The sequence below is a fragment of the Fulmarus glacialis genome, unplaced genomic scaffold, assembly GCF_000690835.1.
Source record: "Fulmarus glacialis isolate BGI_N327 unplaced genomic scaffold, ASM69083v1 scaffold24716, whole genome shotgun sequence".
Taxonomy (NCBI): domain Eukaryota; kingdom Metazoa; phylum Chordata; class Aves; order Procellariiformes; family Procellariidae; genus Fulmarus; species Fulmarus glacialis.
Genome location: NW_009219368.1, coordinates 88,610 through 104,883, shown reverse-complemented (window position 1 = coordinate 104,883; position 16,274 = coordinate 88,610). Strand labels below are relative to the sequence as shown.

Here is a 16,274-nt window from a genome sequence, read left to right as displayed (position 1 = left end):
AACACAACCTCCCCTGCCTTCCGCATACACACTTCAGGCAAAATTCAATCCTTCGGCAGTAACAGATTTTGTAGCTTTAAAGTCAATATTTCAAGTGTATTTTCTTAATTTCTGTGTCCTTCCTTAGGACCATTACTTACGGTGGTTTCCTATAAAAATACGTCCTCTCTCTTTCATGGTCATCGTCCTTCTCAGAGTCCTCACTGCTTGATGATAAGCTGTCATCCCGGCGTCCTTCTTCAGGCTGGAAGGGAATGCCGGGTGAGAAGACTACTGGAGTTTTGGGTGAACCAAATACCGAGCATGAGCCTTCACTAGTAGATGAGTAATGGGAGGGACCATCAACAGTTACAGACAAAAGGTCCATTTCTGTCTCCTCTGGAAACTGATTATAAAAAGACAAAAAGATATTAAATTTCCACAAATACCGTCTCCATCGAGAATGCATTAGATAGCTCTGGAAATAAAAAAGCAAGAGTGCTATGAGAAACTCTCACTCCCAAGTTCCTCATAATACAGAGGCAGCAGGTGTAGAAATTGCAAGACGGATTATGAAGAAGAAAGAAATGAAAGCTTGGTGTGGAGACATTTGCCATTGCCTAGTGATTGAGCTCAATCTGTTAGCTAAATATGTATCATGCTCTGACCAGTTCACACGATCAGAAGAAATGGAAACATCTCATTTAAATTTAAAAAATATTTTGAAAGAAAAGAACAAAAGACAGCAAAAATCATCATGAACCTTGTAGAGGGGTGAGGCACCCAGGAGCATTAGTGAGGCGTGCATGCAGAATGCTAACACAGAATGTACGACACCAGTTTGCAGTTCTGGGCGGCGCTCTTGGGCACACGTGTTTTAACAGGCCAAATTTCCAAAAGAGGCCTCCTGTTTCTCACATAAAGCACGCCACAAGCACCGCACAAGTGATTTTCAAACATTAACTTCTTAAAATGCCTGTGAAAAATATCTAGAAGTGTTAGTTTAACACCAGCACTACCTATGCAGTGTTACTATAGAGCTACACAGACATCGTCTGCAAATTCAAATTAGAGCTCTGCTGAAGAACTGCAATTATAATGTCAGTAAGGTGGGTTTTTTTTTTTAATTCAACATTTGATACCTCTAAGTGTTTGATAGCATTTTGCTATGCCAACAAAACTTAAGCTAACTGGGCTTCTATATAACAACAACAACAGGTAGGATAGCTTTTAAATGCGAACATATTTAAATGTGCAAAGCACATTTCTATGTTTCATTTCCACCTCTCTCTCAGAAATAGGAATTTATTTCCTAGGAGCGTGAGGTGAGTTGGAAGGGAGAAAAAGTACGTTACTATCTCTTGAGTTTGGTTTTTTGTTTGGTTGGTTTTGTTTTGCTTTTGTTGGTTTGTTTTGGGTTTTGGTTTTTGTTGGGTTTTTAAGAAAAAAAAAATCTTTATTATTTTCCCTAAACATGTTTTTTTAAGCAGTTAAACTCCACCATTTGTTCTCTGGGTATTAAGTTTTGGCACATTGCTTACTCACTATTATTCGAAAATGTCTTACTCTGCAGTAAATATAGGAATTCCAACAGAAATAGAAGTGTGAGAAGATGTCCTCCCGCCTAGCAATTATTTTGTACTGGTGTGGATGCCTGCGATCCTGGAACACAGTGTAACAGATGAAGGCACACACACTGAATTCCTCTTCTACAGCACATTTCAAGGCTAGACTCACATCACTTTACATAAGCCTTGATCAGTCTTCATAAATATACAAACAAAATTCCAATAATTCATTTTACAAAAACTAGCAAGTTTTAGGTCTACATAAGAGTGTAGAAACACTCTGGAAAGTTCATCAACAATCAATCATGTTCTTTTGCTTACTTCACATATCTAAATTTAAATATTTTCAAATTTGATATACATTCTGTTTAGCTGAATGCAAAAGAGATGAAACATTGAAAAGCAGCTCCCTGTGAGATGAATTAGTTCTCTGGCAAAGAATACTTATTTCTTCTGAAAAATACCTGAAAATACCCTTCCCCTGGACAGCTGGATTGTTGTGCAATCCCCAAAGCTGTTTTATTCAACTTTATTAGAAGTGAAAAAAAAATATATAAATTAAAACAATTACAATAATCTCAGCCATGCAAAACCAACATAATAGGAACATTTTAAAAATGAGAAAACATTGCAACAAACAAAACCAAAGATTCAACAATCCATTTCAAACACACAGAAGGATATACCTGTAGGGCTACAGCAAACTGAATAATACCCATTTCCAAAACTCTAAATATATTCAAGCACAAAAAATACTAGATGATTTTTTGCACACTTCTGATAAAAATTCCAAAACAGAGATATTACTATTGTGTCAGTCTAAAAAAGAAAAAAAAACAACAACCATTTTCAAATATTTTCTCTAATGATTCAATTAATTTCTGTGTTAAGAAACCAAAACGCATGTGTCTTCTATCAAAACAAATCTATCTTCCAAAAACACATCCATAATTTGAGGCACACACTAACACAAACAGACACACAAAAACATACAAGCAATTCAGGTCTGTCTAGTTATGCCTGTCTCATGAACTTGTGACCAAATGGCGCAGGACGTAGAATTATATGGCATATAAAGTAATTCTTACAGAATCCTGTATGTTGAAAGTTACTCTTGGCCCAGGAGATGCAGCATCTACACGGATATCTGGGAGGTCTTCACTGTCTCCTAGTCGAGAGCTATAAGCAAAACCAAAACAGAACAGCTTGTTGAGTTTTACTACAGGATTTTACGTTCATGCAAACATTTAACTACACAATATAAGGCAATAAAAAAGTACAGTCAGTACTTACAATTTTGTTATGGAAGAAAGTATAAAATCATAATTGAAGCACTTGGGGTACACGAAAAGGGAGAAGGGAAGAGAAGGAAGCTACACATTACTTGGCCAGTAGTCTATCGCTAGCCAATCTCTCCTTATTTCTTTATGTGAGTTTTTCAATCTTGAGCCACCATGCAGAAATTATAGAAAATTAAGATATTCGTGATCTACCGCATGGGACGTAAAGCAAGTCAGCAGATTATGTATCCTCTGATGCAACTGAAATGAATTATTTGGCCTTAATAGTATATGCATACTATTTTTCATTCACCACCAAAGCACTCATTAAGTTTTTCAGAACTTTGTGTTTCTTACAGAGCAACAGAAAAGCCCCATTATCTTTTCCATACAATTTCTGGTTCTCTTCAGATAACCTTGTAAAAAGGTAAAATTAAAGTGGTTTTCATCTGACAGATCTTGAACTAGAACTTTCATGCCTTCAACACTTACTCTGCTTTAATTATCAAGAATGCTAATTAATTCAGAAGAAAGATTCCTTTTCAAGGGCACCTTGAAAAATTCACTTTAGTGTACTTATAAAGCCGTTTTTATGCTGGAATATCTGCTGTCTGATATTTTCACATCTGGATTATTTATAAATTTCTATTCACTTCTACAGAAGTATTCAAATTTGAAGCAAATTTCTACTAAGAATTTCTATTCTCATAGAAAAAAGTCCAAAGAATTCTAACACTCCTCTCCACCTTTTTAATTTTCAAATCTTTTATATTTAATACATAATAATGCAGCACATTTTCAATTCCAAACTTTGAACGCTTCAGCTGGATCTACAGGAGCAATAGACTCAAACACATGTATTCTAAAACCAAAGCAAACACTTTACTAGGAGGCATCATTATACAACTACAGTTTGCTCAGCAGCCATTAAACGATGAAACAAAACCAATACACGTTATACAGGTGAAGAGATAAAAAGAAAATTATTCACAAAAAAAAAATCTCCCTTTCTTCTTCTCATTACAACAGCCCTTTTTTAAGGCAGATGATTGCAAATCAAGTGTAGAAATCGAAATGATTGCACTATACCGTTTTTCCTTATATACGTTTCTTAAGTACGTCTTGAAAACAGGATTCTGTAAAAAACCCTAAGTTGTTATAGAAGTGGAAACTTCTCCTCATTTGACATTCTATTAAGTCTGTCAAAAAAGAAGTTTCAAAAAAAAAGGTGAAAAGTTGCTTTATAGAACATGCCTGTCTTCCAAAATGACCTCCTCCTATCCAGTTCCACCACATACAGCTGCTGCCTATAGTAAAAGGACTCTTAGGGCCAAAGTCCAATGTTTCCTCTGTTACATATGCTGTTGTTGCTATCACAGATCTCAAATTCCCAGAAACTTACCTTGTTCTGTCCATTCTCTTCAGAGGTGGTCTTCCTGATGCTGAAATACTCTTAGATCGGCTATAGCTGGGTTTGTAGCTGAGACCCCATTTGTCTTTCAAGGAGGCAGCCTAAAACAAAAATAGTATTTAAATGCAACACTGAGAACACAGGGAAAAACTCTGGCAAGCTAAAATACTATTTTACACAGGTGTGCCAGTAAAGTAAAAAGATTTTTTTGTTCCGTAATAGTTAAAATGCATCTCATTATCAGCATTTCCCAGCACCTTCATTTTGCCTCTGGATACATCTTCACTTTTCACACTTGCTGGAATTGGTAATGTCCTGTTGCCAGGAGAAAAGTATGCCCAAAGCTAATAATCTGACCACTTGGACATCCTTCCTAGCTACCACTACAGTAACAGAACAACATGAGCTAAAATGAGAACACCTGAGAAAGAGCTGCAAACAGATTACTATTTGAAAGATCTTTTCTTATTAACGAATCATCATACTTGGAGCTCATGCACTAGGACACACTGAAAAGAATGTTTTGCCAGGTTTGTTATCCGGTCTGGGACAACAGCCACATATGTTTGTGGATTACCAGCAACACTGCTTCTTTTTTTGTCCAGTTTCTTCTAGCATCTGTCCTTAGTAGCTTGTTTTTGTTTTTACATCACCTAACTCTGCAAATATTTATATATTTATATATAAGACACACTTATAGAAAGCACACATGCCAGGTGGAATACAGTAGGTATCTGTCATTTGCCCAGGCAGTTAACATGCTTGCCTCTGCATTCATCAGTCCAATAAGGAATCATTTTAAAACCTGCTAAGAGAAGGAGTAAATGACACCTTCAAATACACATTTTCTGGCTACGTCTTGTGAGTGTGCAAATAAATCCATTTACATTACGGTATCTGTGAAATTTTGATTTTCCTATCACCATTATTACAAGGGAGAAAAACTTTTCCCCGCCCTCTACTAAAGGTAAAGGGGTTGCTGAACTATTTGATATTCTTAACCTTCCTTTTCCATTACTAACATTTTCTTTGCTTTAATCAACATGCAGAAAAGAAATACGCAATGCAAGTGCTATCATTTTTTAAAGTAACTTAATACTGCTCACCCTCATACTGGATCTCCGTAGCTTTTTACGAACGTCTCGGCGGATATCATTCACAGCCACCGACTCCAGTTGCTGATAGCGCTGAATTTCTTGATTTATAGTTCCTTCACTTGCACCTAATTTTCTGGGGATAAATCATGGTTGAGTTATCTTACAAACAGGTGACATTATTTTCACCATTTCAAAATCTGTGTTGCAATGATGTTCTGCTTTCCTTTGGAGTTATCCCATTTTCTCACTTTTTTCAGTAGTTACTTATGACCAGTGCCCAATATAGCTGCAGAGGATTTATTCTTGTTCCATGATACAACGTTTTGTCAGGTATAATATTTTGTCCGTAAGAGGACTCTTTGATTTTAAGGTTTCTGTCTCCAAGTGCCTTAGCAGAGCAGAGAGAGGATGTAGAACAAACTAGCATGCAAGAAGACCCCCAAACAACAGTGCTACAATGATGCTAACTAAGGTGGAGAATAAGAACGGCTATGCAGCAACTCTCTCATTTAAAAAGCCCTAGTTGTAACAACTAGATTAAGGACCTCCTATACACTTTCCATCACATGACAGCTGTTTAATTAAAAACAAACATAATGGACAAATCTGAGAATCCCCAGCAGGATGAAGAAAAATCCTTCTGCTGTAACAGTCCAAAGCCCTATCACACTAGTGACAGCCTTCTGTAGCAGGTTGCCTTCTGCAGAAAAAACACACCGCTAAATAATTTTAAAAACTCTGTAAAGCAACTGCTATTTTGAAAGCATCACAGTTTAATGAAGCATTCATAAACTGAGAAAAGGCAGGCACAAAACATGATTTTGATTCTTGAACTCGTATTAGAAGAAACATTTAACCTAAAATCCAAAGTTCAGATACAATTGCCCTCTGAATGGTGACAGCAATTTTATTCCAAGTACAAGCAGTAAAACGTGTCTCCTCTTTGTTATTTAACACATAATTACCAAGCTCTCTATTCCCATCCCAGACAGATCCATTTATAGTAAGTCTGTCCTAGGGAAGGGAGGGGGAAGCAAGCCCAACAAACCATGACTGCGAAAAATTATTAATAAAATTCACAGAAGTTCAGATGACATTTATGAAATTTGAAATAATTCTTTCTTCAGGGTTTTCTCAAGTACAGCACAGGAGATTTAATTTTAAAATATCACCCACAAGATGCAAAAATAGTCGATACAAATATTTTTCTTCTTCTTCTTCCAGTGAACGAGACTAAGCTTCTTATAGTTACAAAGTAATGTATTTTGTTAAAGTAATCACCATGACAATAAATCAAGATGGAACTACGATTTTGAATGAATAGGAAATTGATTATAATCAGCCATTGTAATGCAGAACCAAAAAGAATATAGACTAATTTGACACTTGGGGAAAAACTTCAGAAATTTGAGAGAGTACTTGCATGTATAGTTTTTTCCTCATGGAATCCAAAAGGACAATTTTTTATTTTTAAATAAAGACAACGACTTCCATTTGACCATCACAATGCCTCAAGATGTGTGATAAGAACAGAAAAGAAAAAAGTCAGCTGCAGTTTGTTATTCCCAAACTTTGTTAAGTTAACTTTGCAAGTTAAAGCAAAACCCAACTTACTTCAAGTCATCAATAACTTTAGCTTGCTCATTGAGTTCTCTAATATCGACTAAACGTTTCACAAATTTTCTTCCTCGCTGCTCTCCAGCTTGGATGCTAGAAGCTCCCTGCCGTCGGTGATCAACAATCTCCTATTTAAAATAAACATTTAATTAATGCCCTCATCAAAAAACGGACATTAGTGCGATTTAACAATCACACCTTAAAATTTGGACTAGTGCATGCAAAAGAATCAGTTTCATCTCAAAAGGGAGCTGATTGGATTTTTTCCAGTGATCCAAACCCCATCATTCAGTTAGACACGCTGTAACTACTACATACATGTCCCCATGAGCAGGATCTGCCTGCTTTCATATGTGATCTGCTAGACTGAAGAGAATCACACTTCGCTGACCCCAATAGATATTCTACAGGAACAGAGTATCGATGGTTTGGGGGGCTCAAACCCAGCAGGTGATTTACAATCCGCTGCCCAAATGTTAGCTTGCGTGCATCTCCACATAATGAACCTCCACCTGATTTCTAAACAACAAACAGGCACATTAGTGTTCTGGGATAACGTTTTCACTGTTGGCTATTTAAGATAGCCATTAAAGAACATCTGTTAAAACGTTTTTATGTGAAACCAAAAAGCCAGGTCAGCAGCATATTGGGTAGAAGTACCAAAAAAGATTTTTTTCTAATTTGCTCATTAGTTAGCACCTTACTCTCCAGAAAACCTATCTACAGCCACAGCTTTTCCAATTCAAGTACCTGGAGTTAGGTATTGTGTCTCCATATTTTCAAATCCAAATGAGTATTTCCACATAACACCAGTAGAAATATGATCTGTGATTTCTTGCCTTTGAAATATGGAAATATAGAAAACTAACACACAAATTTTTTTTATTTGCAACAAGAGTGATATGAGCTATGAAGAGTAGCATGCTGGACTCAAGACTAAGACTGAAGACTTTGTCACGCCTTTTCCAATTAATAGCCCTTATTTTGGTTGATTCACTTACTGCATGTATAGTGGGAGACATAGTGTCAACTTCATCCTCATCTGAAAGGTCAGCTATGTTTACAGAGTTGAGGTCAGCAATATCATCTATATCTTCTTCTCCTGTCAACGTTGTGAGGGTGTTGCCTAAAGCATTCAATCTTTTCCCAATGTTTGGATCCATGTGGACATCAATACCACACATCTTCCATAACACATTCAGTGTCCAAGTTCCAGCACTACTACTTTCTGTATTTAAAAAAAAAAAGTTTAACCAGCTTTTCCTCTGTTATTAAATCCCCCATATTGAGTTATGTATTAGTTAGCCAAGACAGTGTTTGTCAGTGTTGTGGTTTAACCACCGAAACCAGGACAATCAGTTACAAAGAACTGTCTTTTCTGCCCACTCTGAGGAAAACATATTCTACAACTGAAATGCTTGCTGGAAGTACTTCTCAGCTACGAAGTTAATATTTCTTTAACAAGTGATGTACACAGACAAACCTAATGAAAATACATTCCCTCCAGCCAAGTTGATGACCAGGAGAGAGCATCTCATCATCAGCTCTTACAGTTTCAGCCAAGTATACTATTCCAGAACAGGATTTCTAACAGCAAGAAACCTAAAGGATGTCTATCTGCATGTAAAAATGCTGACCTATTTACAGTTTCAAGTCTTGAATAATGATGCCGGAAGATGTTATAACATGTGTAACGTGCCTGCTGAATACCCTGTCTTTCCACAATTTTTCTAATGAGTCCCACCTTTCAGCATCAAAATACAGAATTTGCTTTAAGCAGAACTACACAAGACAGTGTTTTTCCTTCTAAATGGATTCATCCTGTTTTTCACCATTCACAATTCCATGTGAGGTAAATTTTTAGTAGTTGCAGCATGTGTTTCATTTTTATGTCTCCTCAGCACAAAAAAGCACGCGGAGGACAATGAGCAAAACTACAGGGACATTTGCAACGTTTAGGCAAAGAGATGAGAAGCAAGCAAGCAACAGGTACAATGACCAAGACAGAGACTGCCAGGGATTTTTGAGGCCTCTGGAGAGTGTCCAAACAACTCAGTAGAAGAGAAGAGAGGGAGTTCGGGAAGAACAGAAGCCATCTCTGGAAGAGGTGAGGGAGGAATGGGAGCTCAGGATGCAAAGTCTGAGCATTAGAAGGACTGGAAGATTTAGCGGTGTCTAGGACAGGAAGCAGTAGGACAACATTGCTATTTTAAGGGATTATTCTCCAACCAAGGAACAAACACATATACACCGTGTGTCTTCCTGCAGGTAAAAATCTAAAACCAGTGTTGCTGGTGTGACTCAAAACATGGAATAGCTTAAAAAGATGGAGCAGATAAAAACATTGTGGAGTTTCACCAGGAAAACAAGATACTAAACAAAACAAAAAAACAAACCACCCATTAAATTACAACACAGTTAAAGGATTTAAAATTCATATTTCATGAATGCTTTATTTATATAGGACTTGATTTATTAAAAAAGTGTATTACCTGCTGCAGCCTGTCCTGTTGTCCTAGAACATACTTCATACGTACCATCTGGCACAACACCTATATGAAGCATATGAAGTGCATACACTGATTAGGCAGACAGTCAAAGTTGCTTTAGACCAGCCCTTCCAAATTCCACCTCAGTCTCTTGCCCTTCGCAATTAAAGCATGAGTGGTGTTGGATAGGAGGTTTAGCTTTAATTCCCATTGAATGACTTTTCTTATTTAGTAAAGTGAATCTACTTGGTAACATCCAAGTTTATATCAATTTAAAATTCCATATAAATCCTAGAATCTTCACCATAATGAAAGATATATATAAATAAAAATCATCTATATTAAACTATTAAAAACTTAACTGGGATCTTACAAAATTATATAAAAGCAATGCATGCAACTCTTCCAACATCTCTCAGACAGAATGCTCACAATGCTTACAATGAGACATATAGCAACAAAGTTATGAATAAAGGAAAACAACAAAGCAATACAACCTTTTAGATTCATATTATTTTGCTTTCAAAAGGCCAAAGTCTTGTCTTTATCTTTTTGGGGAAAGTTCAGCAGTTTTAAAAGTCACGGGAAAGGGTAAAAGTGGATTTGTATCTGCAATACTATTGTCCAATACGCAAATCACACCCACTTACATGCATTCATGACTAGATCTCCTCTTATTTCTGGTTTCCAGTCATCCCAACTTGTCTCAAAGCCATCAGCAAAGCGGATACAGAAGTTTTTAAAATGACCTTTGCTAACTAAAGACTCTGAGGAACAGGCAGTGATTAACGTGCTTTCAATAGTCAGGACTAAAGCAGAGCCAGTGTCAAGATCTGCAGTGTGGTTAGACTAGAAAATAAAATCACAGAGAGAATTTACTGGTTATTGCAATGGCAAAGTGATATTGTACATGCATTAAATGCTGTTTATCTTTCTCTATTAGAAAACTAATCCCCTTCTCATATCTCCTTGTATTTTTCCTTCTCTGCAGAAAGTTTCGGAAGCATCACATCTGTCTTGCATTGTTGTTTTCTAAATGCAACACCTACATTGTAAATATATTAAGGCACTGGGAATCAAGCTCATCTGGAAAAGGAAGGAAAATCCATGTTTGATCAAGGACTAGATGATCAAGGGCTACGAACCACATGGCCCCATGATCACAGAACACAAGCCCAGGATTGATTCTTTTCTCCAGGAAGGGTCGCACATAAGTTGATTGAACAACGATGAAAAGCAGCTTTAATTTTTACGTGATTTTTTTATGCTTATTTTGATATCTACAATTATGCAGAGTCTTAAATACACAGATTGACTGATCATTTTCCAGCCCGTTGTATATGGAAGGTCTATAATTCTGTTTACCTGCAAAAAAGCCCACATATTCCCTTTTAAAAAGCTAGACTTCTTTTGATCCAGTGTAAGTATTGTAAACATGCTATTCTATACACAGCATAAGACTTCACAAGCCAGAATGTATTTTTCATAATTTACTATCATTTGTAACACATAAGAGCATAAAATGCCATCTGCTTTGTCCATAGCTGCCAGATAGAAGATTCACAATCAAAATGTTACGTCATTATGACTTCTAGGTTATTGGCCTCATCGCTCCTTTACATTTCTGTGTATTGTGACTATTTCCTTCAACATCGTTAAAATGATTCATTCCTGTTCTGGAATTATTCCCCATTAAGAATACTCCTAGTTCAACATAGGAACAGTCTCTGAATCCAAGGTTTTCTCTCAAAGCCATCTAACATTATCTAACCTAATAATGTTCCACTGCTTCATTGTATTTTTTAAACTGCTGACAACTGGCAATGTAGTATTTTCAATTTTATACTTAAGAGGTGCAGATCACACCTTCACCTTATATATGAAGAGACAGGCATAACTGCAGTCATTTCTAAGAAAGGAAGAACAGAGGGAATACAGGTCTGCACAGAATTGTTTCTTAACTGAGAATAAACAGAGATTTTCAAGAAAGCTAGGTCCACTGATTTAGGTACTTTCTATGTGAAGAAAGAATCAATACGCAGAGCTAAATGTCACATTGGGGAACGTGTTGGATCATGCTGCATTGGTTGTTAAGAAACTCAGCAAACTGCACAGCCAGGGAAGGAGCAGCTGCATGGCCACAAAGCATTACCCTGGGAATGCACTACTGAACCATTCATCATTAAACTTAAGACTCGAAGGTATTCCAGAAACATAATGCAGTGCATGTTCCCTTACAGATCAAGCTGCATTAACACACCGCACAATGCACTGTGTAGGCATTACTTTAACACAGAAACTAGTTAACTGCACATTAAAGAATACATCATCCTGTGTAACGTATTAGACTTACCCTGTACTACAATGATACACTTTTTGTCAATGACTGCATTTTAAAGGTCTTTCTTTAACCCAGCTTGAGTTCCTAAATAAAAGTAACTGTTTCAAAAACAGGTATCTATATATCTCAAATAGTTATTCATACTCTTATTCCTTGTCTTAATTAAACAAACAAACGAGTCAGAACATCATGTCAAAGCCAACAGTTTTCAGAGTTTTTCTTCTTCTATCAATATTAGTATGAAAAATAAAGGATTAATTGGAATTTGTGATGGAAGCTTTCACGAAAATATGTTCCATCTGAAACATTTCCAAGGACTTTCCAAAAGGCTGAGCTCATATGTGGTGTAAACAAGAATCCATTTCGTTTCCCCAAACACGCTCACCAATTGAAACATGCATAACCTAGTTCTTCTATAAATGAGAACACCATTTCTATTACAAGCAATGTCACTAGTGCAATTATCAGCATCCTATGACTTCTGCATTGGTGTGATGAAAAATTACATTTATGGACATAAAAGCCACATACAAATGGATATTTCCACAGACTACTAATAGTCACATTGCTTCAGGCATTTTGTTTACCTGAGGTGTGTTTGTGATAGGCAGGCAAATTCCTAAGTCATTGACAGTCAGCTGAAGAAAGAGGGTCCCAAAAGCCTGTGCAGAGGTTTGCTGGATTCCAGGCAGCATATCTACTACTTCTTTTGTGGCCATATGAATATCTTTATGTAAAGCCATTCTCTGTTCATTCCAGTTGTCATATGCAGCCTTGTAGTTCAGCCAAAATAGCACAGCTTTATGAAGAAACCAGAAATGCTTAATTGAAATCAACACATACAAAAAAAAAAAAAAGAGCACATTCACTAAATAAAGTTCTTTTTTTTTCATTTTTACGGTTTCTCCATTACTTTAAGTCAGTGAATGTACAACAATGGACACACACACACATATTCAGGACGTAGTGAAGAGGCTCATGCTGCAAATTACAAGATGGACAAAGCCGATCATTTAGCATCGAAGTTAACACATTAAAATACAGAAAGCAATGCTGTTCTCAGCATTATTCGTTTGTGAAGACTTACAAAAGCAACTTTCTCCAAACTGTCTCAAAACTAATCCCCTCAGCAAATGGAATTTTTGACATTAGAAATTATTAACCTGTTGGTATGCAGTAGATCTCCTAAATTTCTCAGCTACCTAACATTTTTATTTAACATGAAATATACTAAATCTTGAATAATCAAGCCTCTTTGAAAAAAAAAAATATAGCTTCCTCAGTATGAAGACAAAGTTGTAGCAATTGTCTCTTCAATACCTCTATCAAAGGCCACAGGCTGAGCAAAAACAATTGGTCTGTTCAAAGTAATGAGCACAGCTTCTCTATCTGATGAGCCACTGATTTCTTCTCGGAGAGCATTTCTTAATCCAATTCTTGTCTTGAAATAGGCAACTTGATGAAAGTCTGAGCCAGCTTCTTCATAAACCTTAAAATGTTCAAAAAATGGGAAGGGGGAGGGGTTTGCAGCAGGGAGGAGTTCAGGGACAGGGGAAAAAATAATCAAATTACTGCACTTGACAAAATGTAAAATTATAACAAGAAGTAAAGATGTCTTCTTTCCCCTTTTTCTCGTCTAGCCAAAGTTCCTTTGAGGATATTCAATTTTCTTACATTAAATTCTGAGTGCAGTTTTATTTCCCTTATTTATCATAAAATGTTAACTAAAATAACTATTTATATATCCAGATCCTCTATTGTGACAGTACATTTATAGGTTCTAAGATTTGTATTTGTTTGTTTCTAGGCATCACAAAATATTTTCGTGTCATAGAATTAGTGATTCCAGGTAACAGTGGGTTTAAGAATACAAGGGCGACAACTGTCAAACTAAGACAGACAAACTAGGTCAAAATGTAGGTCTAGCCAAGTTTGGATCTTGTCTGATCTTATTATTTCATTCGTGTACCCTAAGAATAATAGCAATATCAAAGAAAATTTTGAATTTGACTCAGTAGCAAGGCCATTACTGTTGCAAAGGGCTAGTGAGTTCTAAGATATTAATAGTGTGGGCGGCGGGGGGGGGCGTGGAAAGAGTCCATACTTGACTCCTTCCATCTTTTATTCATGTACACTGGCTTTCATAATGAAGACTTGCTAATTCTTCTGAAAAGTCATCTTCAGTCCCTTCTTGACTCAAGTGAGAAAATTTATTTTGAACGACTATTTAACAAAATATGAGAGCATATTCAGGAAGTAAATTTCCACAACTGTGTGCTGCAGAATGCTTAAACTTTTATAAAAAACAGAAAATAAGCTGAAAAAACCAACCAACTAAAAAATTAAAAAAAAAAAAACCTCAAACAAAAACCCAACACCCTCCCCAGCCCCCCTACACTTTACACACACTCCACAGCCAGATCAGAAAAAAAAACAGCAGTAAGACAGCCTTGGCTTGGTTATGTATTTTTTAATCACACGCTATTATGAACACCACATGCAAAGATGTTGAGCACTTACCTGATGTTTAACAATCTGTCCTAGTGCCAGATTTAAATCCACCTGGCATTTCCCAAAAAGTTTGAGGTAGCTGCTACTTCCAGGCATTGCTTTGGTTTGCAGTCTGTTTGAGAGTTCAAGTTCTATCAATCCAGTTTCAAATCTCACAGCTCGCATTGAGGGAGTTGTAGCGGTTACTTGAATTCCCTAATGAATAAGGACAGTAAAAAGGTATTAGGATCTGGTTCAGAGACATAAAGAGAAGGGAAAAAACCAACCAAACAAAACAACAAAAACCTCTTTTCACTGTGCAGCAAAAAAAAGAGGACATAATTGTTTTTCACAATGCAATGCCACTAAGCTATTTTAAAAGATTACAGGAACCAAACTCAAGTCTTTTTCTTCATGCAGAGTATTCCTGATTCAGTAAGCTTTGAGGTAAAAACCCGAAAGCCATTAACAGCGTCTAGGACCACTGTTCTGTCATCAGAAGATTACCTTAAACTGTAGGCTCAATGAGTAAAGAAGAATTTTTGGTTTTTCTCCATCAGTTGTGCCATCATGTTCATTCCAAAGAGGTATTGGCTGCTCCCCTCCTGTACACATTAAATATACACATTCAGAGTTTTAACAAAGAAAACATTTTAAAACAAATAGATATAAAAGAAGGTGACAATGAATTAAACCTTATTTTAAACAGTGACTAGTTGAAGATTTATAAAAACAAATATAGGTTGAAGATGGAAGACATCGGTGCAGATTCAGCTTGTTACATACAGTTAATAGCTCTCTACTAAGAATCGAGGCAGAGTCTCACGTTGCTCCCTCCTGGGAAACTTTCCACAGGAAGGCTCAAAGCCTGTAAGAAGTAACACCCAGTTTTCAGAAAGATATTCGTTGTCTCCTGCACCAATATATTTCCTAATTATCTGACAATATAAATGAAATACTTGACTGAACACTGTGCAAACTGCGTGAAAAGAGAAATTGAAATTATATCAGTAAAAGGAAAGAGTATTCTGCAGTTATTTTATTTTTGTGTTTACTTCCTCATCCTGGCACATTTCATCCCCAGTTACATACCCTCATAGGCCCTAACCTGAAGGAGTAATCCTGGTTTAAATTCTCCTTGAGATTTGACCTATATTCAATCTTAGTTTATAGGAAGGGCTTGCTGCTGGAAAAGGCTAAGCCATTAATTCTCTCCATATATGCCAATTCTTCTAATGAGAGTTATTTGGTGGTAAGAATAGGCAGTTAAATCGTGGATTAAAAAAAAAACCCCAACAACAGTAAATTTTTATCACTCCATTTTGTATCTGGATGTTTTTCTTCTCCAAATAGTCTGAATAACCTCCTTCTCTTTTTGTTCTCCCCACCCCTAAATATTCTTAACTAGGATCATGTAAAACTGCAATGGTAACCCAAGGGTTCTGAGCAAGAGAACTAACTCATCTTTCATATATTCTCTGTATTAGAGGCTATTTTTGCCATGACATTTCTTCACAAAGTTTGTAAAGCATTTGCCAGTTAACAAAAGAAAAAAGAAAGAAAAGAGATATTACTTTTAAATAAAATTTCTCCACCTACCCCCTCACTTAAGGGAGCATAATTTTCTTGAATGAAACTAAATTACAAGTTGGATTTGAATCTTTACATAAAGCAGCGCAAAAAGTGATACGAGTTTGAAAGCGGACACCAGCTGTCTTTAAATCAACACTGCCCTCAACTTGCAGATGGACTTATTATGAACAGCACTGTTCATTAACTAGCTTTTAATCTGTGCAACTTCACCTTAAGTAACTGGTACTTACCCAGTTTTTATACAAGGATAATATGCAATCAATATTTTAGTGCAACAGAAGCCATGATTAGAAAACCCACTTTAGTGTATTACACTAATTGGAATTTTCAAGCCATGTAAACTACTTTGCTGCAAGCCAGAAGGACAAAAGCTATTTTCCACCCCCATTGTTCTGCATTCAGCACCCAG

At 36.4% G+C, this 16,274-nt stretch overlaps 1 protein-coding gene across 1 annotated transcript in view; it reads right to left on the bottom strand.

Annotated features, from left to right (window-relative positions):
* KIAA1109 (KIAA1109 ortholog) overlaps positions 1-16,274 on the bottom strand; it is a 121,415-nt gene that overhangs the window by 24,031 nt on the left and 81,110 nt on the right. Inside the window, exons 53-64 of the mRNA XM_009580350.1 lie at positions 14,780-14,877; positions 14,303-14,488; positions 13,103-13,271; positions 12,370-12,581; positions 10,092-10,290; positions 9,445-9,504; positions 7,954-8,180; positions 6,950-7,080; positions 5,345-5,468; positions 4,230-4,339; positions 2,636-2,726; positions 141-385 (exon numbers count right to left, since the gene is read on the bottom strand). Of these exons, the coding sequence (XP_009578645.1) occupies positions 141-385; positions 2,636-2,726; positions 4,230-4,339; positions 5,345-5,468; positions 6,950-7,080; positions 7,954-8,180; positions 9,445-9,504; positions 10,092-10,290; positions 12,370-12,581; positions 13,103-13,271; positions 14,303-14,488; positions 14,780-14,877 (1,852 nt within the window). The remainder of the gene's footprint in view (positions 1-140; positions 386-2,635; positions 2,727-4,229; positions 4,340-5,344; positions 5,469-6,949; positions 7,081-7,953; positions 8,181-9,444; positions 9,505-10,091; positions 10,291-12,369; positions 12,582-13,102; positions 13,272-14,302; positions 14,489-14,779; positions 14,878-16,274) is intronic.